Below are 18,733 nucleotides of genomic sequence, written 5' to 3'. Positions count from 1 at the left end.
CCGTTTTCAGCGTAGTGAAAAAAAATAATAATAACAAAATAAATAAACCACAAACAAAATAAAATTAAAAAAACGAAAAAAAGTATAACAAATTAAATGGTGCCTATGAACACCAAATTTCAGAAAAAAAAATAACGGAAAAATTTAAAAGATAAAGATACGATTTAATTAAAATAGCAGCATGTATTTTCATCAACTGTTCATATATACAGATATGTTTTTGACTTACCCAATTATCTGTTTAATCAACTGGAGCTTTTTGGTAACGATATTTTTTAAATCTTCACTATTTTTTTCATCAAAATTTGAAATTGAATTTATATTTTCTCCTAATTTCTGACTATTTTCTATTGGATTAGTTGAGCTGGGATCACCAAATATGTTCCAAGATGAAATGGCATAATTGATTGTATTAATAGCATCGCTTATTGTTGTATCATTTAATAATGTACCATTTAATGTTTGGTTATTTAACGTTGTACCCTGTTTTACATTAAGCATTTCAATAATTTCATCTAGCGTTTTAATTAGGGATTTTAAGTAAAAGCGATTGTTTGTTTCCCCTTCGATTAGCTCATTTTGTACGTTAAGATATTTTTCTTCTAACAATTCTAGTGTTAATAAATCATTTTTATTATTTTTTTCTCCTTTCTTGCCATTTTTCGATTTTTCTTTTTTTTTATTATTTTTTTCTTTCTTTTCTTCTATCTTTATGTTTCTATTTTTATCTGGGATGTTCTCTTCTCCTATTTTTTCATTTTCTTTACTTTCACTATTTGCTTCATTTATCTCCTTTACCTTTTTATTAATATCTTCTAGTTTATCCGCCTTAAAATTTGTAGTCGATTTTTGTAAATCCTTTTCTATATTCTCACTTTTACTTTCTTGAAAAGTAATATTATTTGATGTATTAAATTTTGTATTATTTAAAATATTTTTGTTTTCATTTATTTCTTCTTGTAATTTATTTATTTTATCTTCTTTGTCTTTTAATTCAATTTCTCTCTCCATTATAGTTGCTTCCTTTTCTATCAAATGTGCTTCTTTTTCTACTGCATGGACCTCCTTTTCCGCCATTTTGGCTTCTCTTTCTTTAATTTTGGCTTCTCTTTCTTCAATTTTGGCTTCTCTTTCTTCAATTTTGGCTTCTCTTTCTTTAATTTTGGCTTCTCTTTCTTCAATTTTGGCTTCTCTTTCTTCAATTTTGGCTTCTCTTTCTTTAATTTTGGCTTCTCTTTCTTTAATTTTGGCTTCTCTTTCTTTAATTTTGGCCTCTCTCTCTGTTATTTTTGTCTCCCTTTCCTCAACTCTATAGGAAGCGCCTGTGGTCGTTATATCTTCTTGATTATCCTTCTCTGACATTTGTTTTTTAGTTATTTTTGCTTTTTTTAATTTTTCTTCACATTCGTTTATTAAATTCTCCATTTCAGTGTTTTGCAATTGCAATTTTTCATTGTACATATTAATAATATTTTTAATTTCTTCATCTTTATTATTTAACATAATTGAATATTCTTGAATTTGCTTTTGTAAACTTTCATCATTATTTAATTTATTTACCTCTGATTTTGTTTTAACGTTATATAATTCTGTAACTCTTTTTATTTGACTTTTACAATCTTCTTGAATTTGTTCAATGATACTATTATTTTTTTCATTAATATTTTTTATTTTTTCTTCATAATTCTCCTTATCTTCTTTCCATTTTTTTTTCAGTTCCTCTATCATTATTTTATTATGTTCTTGAATTGATTTTATTTTTTCTTCAAACTCGATTTTGTCTTGGTTGGATTTTTGCGTGATTGCTTCTTTTTGTCTTTCATTTTCTTCTTCCATCTTTTTTATAACTTTTTCCAATTCTAATTTTTTACACTCTTCAATTTCTGTTACCTTATTTCTTAAATTTTGTATTACATTTTCCTGCTCTTTTAGAGAATTAGCCAAATTCTCATTTTCACTTTCTTTCTCTTTTAGTTGTAAATTTAATTTATCCCAATCATTATTTAATTTTTTAATTTCAACTTCATACGAGTTTTTTATTTTGTTCAATTCATCTATTTCACTATTCATCTTTTCTATCTTGCTGTTCAAAATTTTTTTGTTCTCTTTTGTGTGCAAATCATATTTTTCCTCAATTTTTTCTCTCATATTTTTTAACTCATTTTTAATATTTTCTATGCATGTTTCCTTATCCCGTAGTTTTTGTTCATAGTTTTGTATAATTTGTTTATTTTCATTTTTAATAGTATATATATTTTTATTTATTTCTGTATTTTTTATTTCCTCTTTGATTAGTTGGCTTTTTAAATCGTATACTAGCTCATTTAGCTTTTGGTTTTGCTCATGTAATTTTTCTCTTTGTTCATTTATATTTTTTAATTCCATTTCACCATTTTTAATAGCGTTAACATTTTCTTTGATTTTTATATGATTAATTTCTTCTTTTTTTATTAAATTATTTTCTAAAAGCTTTATTTTATCATCTCTAGATCTTATTAATGAGTTATGTCTTTTTAATTCTTCACTTAATTTTTCATTTTGTTCTGAACAATTATTTATGGCTAGCTCCTGTTTTTTAATTATATTTAAATGTTTTTTTAATTCATTATTTTGCTTTTGTATTTTTTTTTTTAAATAATAACAATTTTTCTTTAGTAAAATAAGTTTGCAAGATTTTTTTTTAAGAACTTCTTTTAACTCCTCTTTACAACAGCACAACCGTTTTATATTTTCCTTATATTCTCTATTTTGTTTATTTAATTTTCTACATACTTTATATATATTACTATTTAATGTTTGTGCTTTTGATTCTTTATTTTTATTTTCTACTTCTATTTCTTTTAGTTCTTGCTGTAACTTTTCATTTTGTTTTTTTATGAAATATATTTCTTTTTGTACATTTTCTTTCTCTCTTTTTAAACTCTCTGCATTTTTATTAATTTTATTTATTTTACTTACACATTTTTTTATTTCAAAATTTATTCCATGTATATTACTTAATAATCTTTTATTTTTTCCTTTCATATATTTTAGTTGATTTTTATTAATTTTTCTATTTTTTTCAAAAAATATTTTATATTCTTTAATATGTATTTTTAGCTTTTTTATTTCATCAATCATATCTCTTTCCTTTTCCTTAAAGTCTTTTAATTTAAAAACATTATAATAATTTTTTTTTTTTAATTCAATTATTTTATTTTCTTCTTTTGTTAATTTCTCTTTTAACTCACTTATTCTTTTTTCATCATTTTTTTTATCATTACATATTTTTAAATTGTCTTTTTCTAAAAGTTTTAATTTTTCCATTTTCATTTTCATCTCTTCATAGCTCTTACACCGTTCTATAAAATTATTCTTAACAACTTCAATTTCGTTTTTAGTTTCTTCTAATTCTTGTTTTTTTTCCTATAAAAAATAAATTAACATTTCCAATTAATTTTAAATGCAATATAACAAAGTAAACAAATTAGGAAAAATGACAAAACGAGACAGGGGTGAACGTCTTGTTGAAAATTCCTCATAGAATTAATTCACTATATGTATAAATATTCTGGATAAATTTTAGAAAAGTTTTATTTTTTTTTATATAAAATACCTCATAATCTTTTTTCATATTAATCAGATTTTGTATGGATAAATAAATTTCATCAATATCTTTATCTACATTGACTAGGAGCTTATCATTTATTTTGTCTAATTTATTTCCAAATGTTTCATATAAAGCATTTTTATCATTATTTTTTTTTAAATATATCAGAATGTTATGAATTTTATCTGTACATTTGTTAAGAATATTTTCTTTATTTTTCGAAGCCTCTAAATCTGTTTTGACGTTTTTTAGTTCCAATTTTAGATCGTTGTTAACTAAGGTTATTTCATTTTTTTCGTCAAATAATAATTTATTTTTTACATATGTTTCATTGTATATATTTCTTAAATTTTCTAGCTCTATTTTTATTTCATTTATTTCTTGAAGTTTTTTTAAATTTTCATTTTTATATATATTAGCATTCATTTCATAACATTTTATTTTATTTGTATATTCATTATTTTTTTTTATTTCTTCTTCTAAATCCTTTTTACTACATTTTAATTCTAAACTCCTTTTCTCTTTATCATTTTTTAACCATTTTAAATCTTCTTCATATTTATTTAAAACTTTTTTTAATTTTTCTATTTCATTACGCAATAGTATACTCTCAATTTCATTTTTCTCTGATTTTTCAAGACATTCATTGTCTTTTAATTTCAAATAATCATCATTATTTTTTGTATCAATAGTATCACATTCCTATAAAATAATACGAAACAAAAAATTGTATGAATATATAAAGAATTAATAATATAATTGAAAATAAAGTATAAATTTAATTTGTAAATACTGTTATTATTATATTAATTTATTACCTCGTTATTTTCCTGATTTAATGCTGAAAATTTTATTTCGATTTGTCGAATTTTGTCGATAATACTTTTTTCAACTTCATTTCTTTTCATATATATATTATTAAGTTTTATGTGTATGCTTTTTATTTTTAGAGATAAAGAATTGTTCATCCTTTTCTGTTTTTCCAACTCCCTTTTTAATTCCTCGAACTGAAAATACCCCCAAAAGATAAAATTAAAATAAACAAGTTAATAGTTATCAAACATTCGAAAATACACATTTTCACAAAATACATAAAAAATCTCTAAAATATATGTTCCTTTTTTTTTTTTTTTTACAATTTTTATTACCGTTTTTCCATCATCAAGACGAATTAATGAATCATTGTTAAGGAAAGAATTAGAGTCCTAATAAAAAAAGAAAAATATTTAAAATAATATAAAGATATAACTTTATACCCTAATACATTTTTGATAATTCATAAAAATATTTTATTACATTATTATTTTGTGTAGATAGTTCCAACTCTAACAATGATTTTTTTATATTATTTAATTCAGATGTTGTTTTCTCATCATTTAGTAAATTTTCAATGCTTTTCTTCAGGTCTTCAAAATTTTCTAAAAAAAATATTTATATATTTACCCCATAAATTATATGAATAAATGAAAAATTTATAGATCTTGATGTAGACTTTAATTCATATTTATTTAAAACCATTTTATGAAAGCATATCTTATGTTTATTTTTTTTACTTCGGTCAAAAGAAACTTCGCTTTCGTTTTTGTATGACTAAAAAGAAAAGGATGCAAGTAATTATTAAATATAGAAAATGAGAAAAATAAGAAATAGCCAAATAATAATCAAGCAACAAATGGGTGAACATTTTTAAGTTTCGATTTTACTGTATATGGGTCTTTTCCGCTTTCCTTTAAATTTATCATATTTTTTATAATTACTTATTTATACATCCCCCCCAAATTAAAAAAAAATATAATAACTCACATTTATCTTAAAATAAAAAAAATAACCAATAGCTAAATAAATGACCAAAAAAAATATATCTATACACACAAAAAAAATGTTCTTACATATAAAAATGCGAAAGCTAAAAAAATGTATTTATATATAATTCCGTAGAATTTAATATTAATAGCTTTCCGAAAAATTGTTTAAAATTTATTTTTCATTTTTTTATTTTTGATTTCTTTTTTATTTTTTCCCCTTTTTTTAATTATTCATATGCACTTCTTTCTCTTTAACCATTTTCTCGCTTTAGAATTGTTCTATTATTTTCCTATTTTTTTTTTTTTGTAATTTTCGGGATTTATTCTTCCCTACTTAAATACTACGTCAACTTAACTCCAAAAAAACAAAAAAAATATTTTTTTAATCTTCCATTTTTTTTACCATACCATTATAAATATAATATTAAAAAGTTAATATATAGAAAGTTTCTTGCCAAAAAATAAATAAATCAAAATATAAACCAAAAAGAAACAAATGTGTGAATAAATTAACTACCCCCTACCAGTGTTGCACCAGATATATTTTTTTACTATATACACCGCAAATATATCAGGAAACTTATTTTTATATTTTTTTTCTATAATAAAAGTTATTAAGAAATTAAAAACAAAATACAAAAAAAAATATAAAATAATGTAGAATATATACGTCAAACATAAACAATAAAAAAAAAGTTATTTTATAAATATTCATCTGAATGCTATTATAACAAAAGGCTATTTAAAAAAAAGAAGAAAAAAAGAGGAAAAAAATGAGGAAAAAAACGAATAATCTGATGGTATATACATACCCCTCGATAACGCTTGTAGTGACGGCCATCCATATATGTGAATATGTGAATATATAATAGTAAATGTATATATATACTTACCCTCAACATGCAAGGTATTGAAAAATATGAAAATAAATATGTGTGCAAACCCTTTAACATCGATGAACAAATTAAAAGGCAATTTACCATACAAATACACGAATGAATAAAAAAATAATACATATTGGGAAAAAAAAAGTCCATAAAAATCGTTTTTGTGTATACTATAATTAAGTCGGTAAACAATCGCTCAAAAATTTGCAAGAAATTTTTTATACTTAATATTTTTACCCTTCCCAACCATATTTACAAATCTTTATCTAGTTTTAGTGAGCTTTAAAAAGATACTGGATTATTGTTGTTCTTTTTATTTTCTGAATTGTTCAGGTAATTTTGTCTCTCCAAATGATTATGCTTAAACTGGATATCAAAATTACCAGTTAATGGAGAGGTCTCATCATATGGGGTATCAAAAATAGAATTGTTTAAATTTGTTGGCACTTCAGTAATTTTAAAATCATCATCTAAATTAAATTCGTTAAAAAAAACATTATTTTCTTGAATAATTGTATTACTATTATTATTATTATTCCTTTCATTATAAGCAATTTCTGTGTCCATATTAGATAAAACCTCTTTATTTGAATACAATAATATTAAAGCTATCTGCAATATACTTAATACAAAACCACATAAATTGGGGGTTATTAAAAATACATCTTTTAATATGAACCCATATGTCAACCACAAAAATGAACACACCAAACTTCCAATAGATATCTCCAGTGGTATTAAGGAAGAGTTTCGCTTTTTTATAACTGTTTGAATATATGATAAAGGCGCGCCAAAATTTACTATACTTGATACAAATGCTATAAACCCGACAAACAATTCATATTGTTCATATGACAATATATATAAAAATATATATAACATAAAACATATGGATCCACAAGTTTTATAATATGAATACAACTTATGTTTTAACCACATATTTTTACAATTCACATGATATATTATAGAGTAAAATAACCCTAATAATAATCCAACTGAATTCGGAAAAATAATTGCCGAATTATTTAGTAATATTCCATATACTAGCCATAAAAATGACGAAAAAAATAAAACAACATATGCCAATCCATCCGATTCTCCTGTCGATTTTTTTTTTAATATTTTAAATACAGATGGTAATAATACTAATTGCATAAATATCGATGATCCTATTGATAATGTTTTCAAAAAATATAAATCTGAATTATTTTCTTCCTTAGAAATATTAATCACATCTTCATTATTTAAAGAACTATTGTTAGAAACATTAATCATACCCTCTACCTTTTTATCATTAAAATTAGAAGAAACTGTGTTACTAGATGTTGATCCCGAAATATTATTATCATTTTTTTTTTCTTTTTCTTCACTTTTTGCTGTTATTTCCTTAACCACTGATTCCTCTGTATCTTTAGAAGTTTCATTCCCTTTTTCTTCCACCTTAGGTTCTTTTCCTTTTTCTTCTACCTTAGATTCTTTTCCTTTTTCTTCCACCTTAGTTGTGTTTCCTTGTTCATTATTTGAAGTGGCCCCCTCCTTTTTTTCGATTTCTTGATTCGATGGGACTTCTGCGCTATTTTGTATGAAAGCATGCTTAGAAGGGAATGGTGAACTTTTGTCATTTTGGTTATTAGCACTAACATAATTGTTGCTACTTTCAGAGTTGCTATTTACAGAATTACTATTTCCAAGAGCTCCATTTTTATTGTTATGAATTTCTTTCACCGTTTCTTGGCTATTGGTTTTGTCCTTTTTATCTACTTCAATTTCAATCGGTTTTCTTGTAAGTGCGTCTGTTTGCTCTTTTTTATTTCCACTTACTAATGTGTGCTCTTTCACCTCCCCTCGTTCGGTTTCATTTCCACTCGATTTTATATCCCCATTCGTTTTTTCGTCCTTATTTTGTTTTTCACCAATACTCAAAGCATTAAGTGCCCAAATATCTCCTCCATTCTTCCCATTAATATGGCACCAAAAAAAAATCAGGAGAAGAATTTGCAATAGTAGCCTTTTCATAATACCCATTTCATTTTTTTAATTTTATAAACTCCTTTAAACCATATATATATGTTAAGCAGACTTTTTATATATAATAATAAATAAAATAAAAAATCAAAAGGATTGTTGCATATGCATATGTCCAAATACTGTTATATATACATACAAATATTACTTTGTATATATTTATAACTTAGTATTTATGGTTTTGCTTGGTTTTTTTTTAATTTACAAATTAAAATTTTGATAATGCATTCCTCTTAACACTGTTTATAAATTTATTATACTATCTAACCACTCATTCGCTAAGGATAAAATACAATTCATAAAAAAATAATAGTTTTTTTCTTATAAATTAAAAATTATATTCTAAGAATGCTAGTATATAATATTGCATATCATAATTTTTTGTCATAAAATATTTTGAAAAAATGAAAAACAATAAAAAATATAAATAAATATAGAGTTCAAAGTTTTAATTATACATGAATATTCTTAAATGGTAAAAAGTATCATATATATATTGAAGAAGAAAAATAAAATAAAATAAAATAAAAAGCATTTCCGCAAACTTCAATTTTTCCCCTACGATTTTTTAATAAATCTTAAGGAAAATATGTTAGGATATAAAATTCCAAATAATGATTTTTTATTTTAAAATAAAAGTGAAAATGTTTATAATTACAAAAATCAAACAATAAAATCACGAAGAAAACATAAAATAAAGCTATGCTAAAAAATAGTAAAACTAAAAGGCTAAATACTATATATTAATTATTATATAATATAAAATTAAATATATACTAATCCATAATATATATATACATTCGTTTCTATTATTATCAAGTAAAAAAATGTGTGTAACATTATATGTAAACAGTGCTTAATTCATTTAAAGTTTTTTTTCTATTTTTTTGCATAAAAGCTAACAAAAAAAAAAAAAAAAAAAAATTTTATGTATATGGCTCAATACTATACGCAAATACAATACCATTTATAATTTAGGTAAAATAATTTGGAATTAAATTAAATTATTTAACTAATATAAAATAATACAAATTTTGTTGTTTTAAAAGCTTTCAATTAATATCATACCAAAACAATCAAAATGAAAGAACTTATACAATGAAAAATAGTTGTATAACCTATTCATATATTTACATATATGTTATATTTAGTATGAACCAAATCAACATATAAAAAATAAATACCTATTTCATATATATATATTTTTTTTAACTAGCTAACTAAAATAAAATAGTTACGTATTCCTATTTTCCATATTCGTGTGTTTTTTTTATTATATAACTTTTAGGGGAGGAAAATGCGTATAGCTTTTTTGTGTGTGCATTAACAATGCATATTTTATTTATATATCCACCATCACAACAATGTATTTCTATAGCCTTGTTAATACTAAACATGGTTTTGCTTTTTTTTTTATTTTTTATAATGAATTATATATAATTTTTGTAACAAAAGTATTTTTTAATAAATAAAAGTACACTATCCTTATCGTTTTATATAATATTAATAAAGGATATATTAAAACGATTTACATGCTAAATAATATTTTTTAAGGAAAAAACGCATATTAGGGATACGTACAATATGCACACTGTTTTTTATAGCCATCAATTAAATCATTTATTATTGCTTGTTAATAAAATATTTGCAAATTTCATAATTTTATTAACAGTACACAAAAAAACGAGGTTTAGCTGCATATATGTAATAACATTATATTTATAAAATTTCAATATAGCTTACCATTTTTTTAAATCTCCAATTGTTTCCATTAAATTTGTTTACTGCATTTTATGCAACATTTTTTATTTTCCACTTTGTATTTATTTTGATGCTTATTATACCTTTTCAAAAAAAAATATCAATGCATATATTCCCCATTTTACAACATTTATATATTACATTCAATCATATCTGGCCTTCCTTTATTAAAATAGTTATTTCTATTATTGTTATTTATATTTTATTTGCCACGCCTAAATGCATACATAAAATATGTAAAACTTGCACATCAATTTACAACAAAACATTCATATGCAAATACACACTTATGTATATATCTACTATTAGCGTTACCAAATTCGCTATAATTATTTCTTTACTTACACTATAACATTGTATAGTCCATTTTATTCTCTCCTTTTAATTGAATAATTGATTTTTACTATATGCATCATTTTGAAAATTATAAGAATGTGGTACATCATTATCACATTTTATGCTATTTATTTTCTTCGTATAATCTTTTGTACTGTCTATCAAATTCGGGTCATAAAATATGTCGTTGAAATTATTATCAATAATATTATTAGCACATTTACAGTTATAAAAATTATTAAAATATAAAGAATTTTTCCAGGGGACCTTCGTATTTGTACACATATTTCGATAATTATTTTTTCTCCCATATTTTTCGATCCTTTTTCTGATAACGGGAAAGCCTTCCTTACCTCCATTATATGCCTCATGTTTATTAATCTCCATTTTCTTAGTACCAATTAGAATACTCGAGTTAGTTTGTTCATTTTCTACGGGAATTATTTTTGTGCTTTTATTTTCAAGATGCATATTTCTGATCTTATGTTGAAAAAACATATTTTTTGTATTCATTCCTTTACACGTGCTAATGTCATTATATTTATAGACAGATGAAAAATCGGTAACATTATTAGAATTATTTAAAAATGAGATAAATTTACCGTCATTTTTACCATTATTTATTAATGGCTCATTTAGTTTATCACATTTTTCTTGTACACATTTACTAAAATATTTTTCTTCTTTTTTTTTATTTTCTTCCACTATATCTATTTGTAAATATTTTTTTAAGTATCTCGTTATATACAATTTGGATTTATTTACTGTATCCACATTAGAATAACCAATTTCTTTGGCAAATATATTCCCCTCATTATTACACGTTATAAAATTTTCCTTCTTTTTATTTTGGTTAAACTTGTATGGTAGTTCTTTGCTTTGTTTTTGTTCACCATTTTTGTCTAATGAAAAAAATAAATTTTCTTTTGTTTTATTTTCCTTATAATAAATATTTCTCTGTATGGAATTTAATATTTGTTTATCATTATAATTTTTTCCATAAATTATATTTTTATAATTGCAAAGTTCTATATTTTTTCTCTTTTGTATAATATTTCTTAGGGTTTTATATTTTGTATAATTTTTTTTTTTTTTTTCGTCATGCTCATTATAACTAGTTCTGTTTGCAATGAAATTTATATTTTCCTTTTTTAATTTTAAACTATTTTTTAAATCTATATTTTTTACTTTATCATTTTGATGGAATTTTGATCCTTCATTATTATATGAAATGGGATAATTATTGCTATCATAAAAAAAATTGTCATTATTACCAAATATATTTTTCGTAGAAAAAGAACTAGTTTGCATATTTCCATATTTTGAAAAAATATTTTTTTCTTCTGTACTATATATTTTGTCACGATTTATAGACACACACATTGATAGCTTTTCTCTACTATCCGAAATAACATCTGAATTTCTTTTTTCTTTTTTTTTCAAATTAAAACAATTACTTTTTTCATTTTGAGATAATATTTTATCAATAACCTTATTAATTTTGTTGCCTGCTTCATGCTTTTTATTAATCCTATTAATAGAGTATGAATATATTATAATAGTAGAAGGGTTTAAGAATGTTATACATTTATTTTTATCGTTATCAAAAGTTTTATTATTATTTTCCAATAAAATAAAATGTTCATCATTATAATAAGAAAATTCATAGAACCACGTATTTTCAAATAATATATTAAAATAAATTTTATCCATTTTGCTTCTTTTTATTTTTACTGAAATAAATGAGCATAAATGATGAGAATAAAAATATTCCACTACATGCTTTTTATATTCTTCCCTTTGATTGATATTAATTTTATTGTTAATCATATTATTGGATCCAATATCGAAATTTTCCCTTGTTGTTATAAAAAACAAATTATCAAAATCTTTAACCAAATTAATATTCATAATATTGCTAACATTAAAATAACGCACACATTTTATGTCGACCTTTTCATTTCCCCTTATAACTATTCGTAATAAAAATATACCATGTCTAAATGAACAAAGGAGATTTGTTTTTGATCTATTAAAAAGAAGCCCTATTATTTTATCGTTTTCCATATTATTTTCTTTTACAATACTATCAAACTTGTTATTATAACCAATTGTTTTTTTACTGGTATGATTAATATAGTTATTAACATTCCGTTTCCTTAAACTTTTGTTAATACACTTGTTAATACTAAAGATAATATCATTGTTTTTTTCTTTTATCCATCCATTATCATAATTTTTTTTTTGACTATTTTTGGATTTAAGCAAAAGTTTTTTTTTTTCCTCTAAAAATTTTTTTTTATCCACTTTATTTACAACCTTTACATTATCATCTGAAATACTAAAAAAATATAAATTCCCCTTCAAAGTACCACATATTAATAATATATCAGAATAAAACAAGAAAGCAGTTATACATATATTCGGTATAGTTAAAAAGGTAGAACTATTATCATAATTATTTAAACTACTTTTATATAGCGTGTTTCCAATATTATATATAATATTATTGTTTTCACATAAAAAATAATTTATATTTTTACTTTTCTTATAAATAAAATACATCTCAGTTGTTAATAAATTATATGTAATAATTTCATCTAGCGAAGTCCCTATTACTAATGTGTAAATATCTAACAATACACCTGAGCATATATAACGACTAGAGCGATTAAAATTACTGTAATAATTTGAAAGTTTTTTTTTTTCTGACACGTCATAATTTTTTTTTATGTTTTCATGATTTGGCTGATTACTTTTTAAAAAAAAATTTTCCTTTTTCTCTGATAAAATAAAATTGTTACCTTTTATATTCATACATTTATTTTTAACCTTTTTGATGTCTATTTTTCTATTTGTAAAACTATTTCTTATTATATTTTGGGGAGCTGCTTTTTGTATTTTTTCTTCTTCATATTCTATAAAATAATTTAAGATATCATGTTTTATCGAGCTATTAGAACAAAAGCTTTGGCTAGCTTCTCCATATTTTATGCGACTTATATATTTTCCAATTAATATTTCAAATATATCAACATATTTATATGTAGAAAAATTATGAGCATTTATAAAATATAAAAACCCCAATCCTGTCAATATTAGTATATCATTTTGGAAAACAAAAATGGAAGCAATATTTTCATTGCATATTTTTTCTAAATGCATAATTTTATGAGGTTTTAAATAATCGATAACTATAATTATGCCATCTTCAGTTCCAATAATTAAGTATTTTTTTAAACAGCTATTTATTTTATTTTTATTTTTTTGCATGAAATGTTCATACGTTCTTTCGACATTTTTATTATTATTTTTTCTCCATGTGCAATTATTTTCAATATTTTCTTGTAGCCTAATAATTTTACTTATATCATCCTCTTTTTCTATAACAAATAAAGTGATAATTTCAATTACACATATTTCTGTGTTTAAAAAATTATCCAGTTTTGGCATTAAATATTTATGTATTATATTATTTTGCAATGAATTGGAAACAAAGTTGTTTTTTTCCAGTAAGTTATTTTCATTGGAAAAATATTCTACACAATTGTCTGGAGAGTTTTGTTTTGTATCAATTTCCTCTTCAATAGTTTTATTAGGTTTATTTGTTTCTCCAAAATTATAACTTAAAAATAAATCATTTATGAACAAAGTCATATATAAAATAGAACAAAAGTGATAACCCTGGTTCATTAAAAAAAATTTTGTGCTATTTGAAAAAAAATTGCATTTATAATTTTTGTATTTTAATTTTTCATAAATGATACAATTTTTTAGAACATACATAAATATTTCTTTTTTATTAAATATACAAATTGTATTTTTAATGTCTACAAATAATTTAAAGTTTTTTAGTAAAATATTATTTTTTTTTTTCCATTTCTCTGATATATTTACAAAATATATGTAAAAAAAACAAATCCCTTCTCTTTCGTAATTTTTTATAAAATAAAAATTTTTATCTGCTTTTTTTATCTTTCTTATGTATATTTTATTGTTCCTTTCTTTTAATGTATTTTGCTCATATAAGGAAGAAGTTCGGTTTATGTTTGTATAATTATTTAAGCAAGCCATATATTTCTTTTTTCTTTTTTTTATAGTAACTAAAATATGCTTAATTCTACTTAAACTATTTTCATTGCTTTTTTTTTTATATTGTCTTTTCATCAATTTAGTAGAACCACAATTTGTTTTTATTTCAGTAAATAAATTTTTTTGTTTTGCTTTGTCTTTTAACTTTTTAAAAGTATTTTTGGTTGGTTTGTTTTTCATATATTCAGATTTTTTTATGTAAAAATCGTTTATAGATTTCATAATGTAAACTCCCTTTTTTCTCAGTTTTACTTTTTTTTTTTTTTTACACAATATTAACGAAAATACAAATAATATTAATTTATCATACCATTTACATAGTAGTAAAATGTTAGAATTGTTCAAATATTCAATGTCTAAAAAGTTTTTTTTTTTTATTTTTATATTAATTAAAATTTTTAAATTAGTCTTATTCCATATATATATGTTTACACTATCTTTTAAATCTTCTATACTCAAAGCAGTTTTGTAACATTCTTTACACCTCACCAGCATAACCTACAATTTTAAAATAAAAACATTAATTAGTTTTGACAAGTTCCTAATAAAATGGTAATCTATACAAAGTTAAGCACATATTTTTTTAAATAAAAAACAACTCACTATACAAATATATATAAACATATATGATCATAAATGAAAAAAATAAGTCCTATCTTGTTTTAGGGGCATAATAAGTTACCTTATTACTATGTTTAGAAAATATGGATTGAGATTGGTTGAGTAAATCATATATAATTATCAAATTTTTGAAAGGATAAATAATTTTTTTAAAAGAAAATTTAAGAATATTATTTTTTTCTCCAAAATAACCCTGAACATATTCTGGTGTTAATAAAATGTCATATTTATCCAAACTTTTTCCTGAACATAAGTTTTTTTTTTTATTTTGATTATCATTTTCATTTGAAGCGATGTGCGCATTTTCCTTTTTTATAGATAATTTATATGGCTCTATTTTGTCCATACTTTCTTTAAAAGTTCGGAAAGAGTATATACGTTTTTTTTTATTTGTTTGTTCCTTATTTTGCTCGCTCTCTAAATTTTTAACAAAATAACCAATGTATTGATATAATACTATGCAAAATTTATATACAAAAATATTATATAGGATATGAAATTCATTACTTTAAAATAATTTATTATAATTAAAAAAATTGATAAAATGTCTTTCATTCTTTAGAACAATAATAATATATTTCTTCATCTTTGTATGCATATTTCCTACATGCAAATATTTTTTTTATGTGTGCATTTTTTTTCCAATTTAATAATATTTATATTTATTTTTAAATTTGCTCGCATGCAAATATACAGAACTAATATGTTGCATTAAATTATCCTACCACATCCTGTGTGTGTATTACCCAAATTTTTACTTTATTGCATTCGTTTTTATTTTATCGAAAAGGGAAAGGAAATAGCGGAATAAAATGTTTAAAGTGAGCATTATCCATAGTACCGATTCGACTAACTCTCTAATATATCATTATTCAGGTAATGTATATAATTTTATTTCCTATATATGTTAACCATTTTTTCATTTCTTCTTTAGGAACATATGTACATATAAGGGAAAGGTTTTCAAAAAACATTTCATAAAAAATTTCAAAAAGTGTTCGGTTTAATATAGGTTGTATATTATCTAGGCATGTTCACAGTCAGTTATAAAAAGTAGGTAAAAAAGGAGGTATAACAGGAGGTAAAACAGTAGGTAAAAAAATAGAGAAAAAAGGAGGTAAAAAATAGAGGAAAATGGATAACGGTAAGAAGTACCTAAGAAGAAGCTTCAACATATTCAGAAACTATTTTTTAGTTAACTGAAGCACATCTGCTAAAAATGATTGCGAATTATGAATTTGCGTACCACCAAGTACAATGTTTATGTTATATTTTTTGCTCAAATCTTGAACATCTCTGTATTCTTCATATGTCGCACCTCCTATGATAAATACAATTATCGAATTAATTTGTTTGTTCATATTTGGTGCAATATTAAGTAGATTGGTAGTGGTATATATGCTTGTATCTAATTTAAATTTAATAATATCATCAATTAAATAATATATATATGATTTATGTAAAGTAAAAACATTTGAGGCGCCTTTAATAGTTCGAGTTATAGTTGTTTTAGCATAATCTAGAAATGTTTGTTCTTTAAATATATTATTTTTTCTATTTTTATCATTAGAATAAATCATAAGTGAGTCAATCAAAGATATTTGATCTTTTTCTATATTTCTTTTTTGTAATTCTTTTTTTATTATATCTATATGTTCTTTGTCTTCATATTTTAGAGAATATAACAATGAAAGCCGTAATGCATCATAATTAGTATATGAATAATTTTTGACAGTTTCAATAACTTGTTTAAAATGTTCCATTTTTTTTTGATAAATAGCTATAGATTGTTCAAGCTCAGAAATATGAAATAATTTTCTTTTTTCAACAAGTTCAGAAAATTTATGTAAAATATTAACATGCTTTGTTACATTCCCTGAAAGTTTTTTATAATTAGGATATGCTTCTATAAATTTTTGAATATCATCAATAGATTCTAATTTACTTTTACGAGCAGTTTCTTTTTGATACACATCTACATAACTTTGTACAGCTTGCCCTAAATCACCAAAATTATCAAATAAGTGTTCATTATAAAAATCATCATAATTACTAGACATCACTATTTGAGATTCTTCACTATTATTAGAATCTAAAATTATTTTATTATTATCTATCCCTATTAATTCATGTAGCATAGCTTGATATGTCCATTGCATTAAAAGAGGTGTAATAGGATCTTCTTTTCTATCAAGTACTACCATATAACAACAATTCCCTTCTGTATTTACATCTATATTTTTATTAATTAATAAATTGTTTTCTTTATAATTTTCCATTGGGTTTGTTTTTGTATATTTATCATAATTTTCATAATTTTCTAAAATATTTGAAAAAATGTTTTCGTGTTTTAACATTTTCATTTTTAAAGCATCTATAATATATTTACAAACATATGAATGTTTATTATATATAATATCTGGTACTTGTTTAATAGAACATAAGAAAGAAAACATTCCTTCTATTAATCTATTTACTAACAAATGTTCATATAACATATTTTTTGATTCATTATTGGAACCGACATCTTCTTGATTTTGTAAATCTTTGCTATTAAAATCATCATTATCGTTTTCCAAATAATTAAAGTTGATATAATTTACATTATTTTTATTAAATTCTTCAAAAGTAAGACTATTATTAGAACTTTTAAATTGAATGTTTCTTTTCATATTCAAACTATTGCCACTAACATTTTTTATTTTATTTTTTAATAGCACTTTATTATCATTCTTATATAAAAATGATATATAATCAATATTTAGAGAAAATAACTTATCATGTAATACATAAATATCAATATAATATTCCATAACACTTTTTATACATTCAAATTCATCAGCTTTTGCTAGTTTTTCTATATAACTATTATTTAATATATTTGTAAAAAATAAATAATATTCTAAAAAAATGGGTTTTTTGAGCTCTTTTATCAATTTTAATATATTTTTATGTGTAGGCCGTAATAAAAAAATAGCTTTCAAATGTTTTAAATTTTTTATTTTATAATTTTGAAAACTTAATTCCTCTAGTTGTCTACCACCTGCACTCTTATTACCATTTTTTATATCTTCAAAAATATTAATGTCATTAAAATTTAGTGTCAAAAATATTTCTTTCTCTAAAATATAAGAATGTGAAAATATCAAAGAAATTATCACTTTTGTTTCATCATCAAGTACTAATACTTTGTATCCCTTTACTCTGTTTATTATCAGGTTTATATATTCTTCATATATATGTATTAAATTCTTAAAAACATATGGGTTTGTTTCCATCTTTCTAAAACTTTGATATATTATTGTGTTTTAACAAATACAACATCATATCATAATCATTTATACAAGTACTATATACACTCCTTTATTTGAGATTTTTCTTTTTCTACTTCTTTATTTCTTTGGGTATAGATTTTTGGTAAAGATAATAAAATGAAAAAATGGCAAACAAACTTGTTGGGGCGTGTTGGGGTTTTAATTTTGTTCACAACGTTTATGATACTTTTTTTTTTAATTAATAAAATTTTTTATATTTGACTATTTTTATACTATTCTTATTGTATTCTCAATACGCCTAGCCATTTTATTTCCCGGAAAAATATTTATTTTTAGAAAAAA

At 22.2% G+C, this 18,733-nt stretch overlaps 4 protein-coding genes across 4 annotated transcripts; all 4 read right to left on the bottom strand.

Moving 5' to 3' along the window:
- Positions 1–225: 225 nt before the first annotated feature.
- PBANKA_0313400 (autophagy-related protein 11, putative) lies at positions 226–5,331 on the bottom strand (the record flags this gene model as incomplete). The annotated part of the gene is made up of 7 exons (XM_034567274.1): positions 226–3,405; positions 3,596–4,291; positions 4,408–4,596; positions 4,738–4,794; positions 4,886–5,007; positions 5,143–5,179; positions 5,293–5,331. The coding sequence occupies 7 exons, from the start codon at positions 5,329–5,331 to the stop codon at positions 226–228; spliced, it is 4,320 nt and encodes a 1,439-aa protein (XP_034420017.1).
- A 1,232-nt stretch (positions 5,332–6,563) lies between these two features.
- Positions 6,564–8,306, bottom strand: PBANKA_0313300 (MtN3-like protein; the record flags this gene model as incomplete). Its single annotated transcript, XM_034567263.1, has 1 exon — positions 6,564–8,306. One exon carries the CDS (start codon positions 8,304–8,306, stop codon positions 6,564–6,566), a length of 1,743 nt encoding a protein of 580 aa, XP_034420016.1.
- A 2,142-nt stretch (positions 8,307–10,448) lies between these two features.
- On the bottom strand, positions 10,449–15,462 carry PBANKA_0313200 (conserved Plasmodium protein, unknown function; the record flags this gene model as incomplete). Its single annotated transcript, XM_034567252.1, has 2 exons — positions 10,449–14,993; positions 15,178–15,462. 2 exons carry the CDS (start codon positions 15,460–15,462, stop codon positions 10,449–10,451), a joined length of 4,830 nt encoding a protein of 1,609 aa, XP_034420015.1.
- Positions 15,463–16,300: 838 nt separating this feature from the next.
- PBANKA_0313100 (vacuolar protein sorting-associated protein 45, putative) lies at positions 16,301–18,394 on the bottom strand (the record flags this gene model as incomplete). Its single annotated transcript, XM_034567241.1, has 1 exon — positions 16,301–18,394. The coding sequence occupies one exon, from the start codon at positions 18,392–18,394 to the stop codon at positions 16,301–16,303; it is 2,094 nt and encodes a 697-aa protein (XP_034420014.1).
- Positions 18,395–18,733: the final 339 nt, after the last annotated feature.

This window comes from Plasmodium berghei (assembly GCF_900002375.2).
Source record: "Plasmodium berghei ANKA genome assembly, chromosome: 3".
NCBI lineage: Eukaryota > Apicomplexa > Aconoidasida > Haemosporida > Plasmodiidae > Plasmodium > Plasmodium berghei.
Note: the sequence above shows the minus strand (reverse complement) of the source record. Positions and strands in the feature narration are given on the sequence as shown.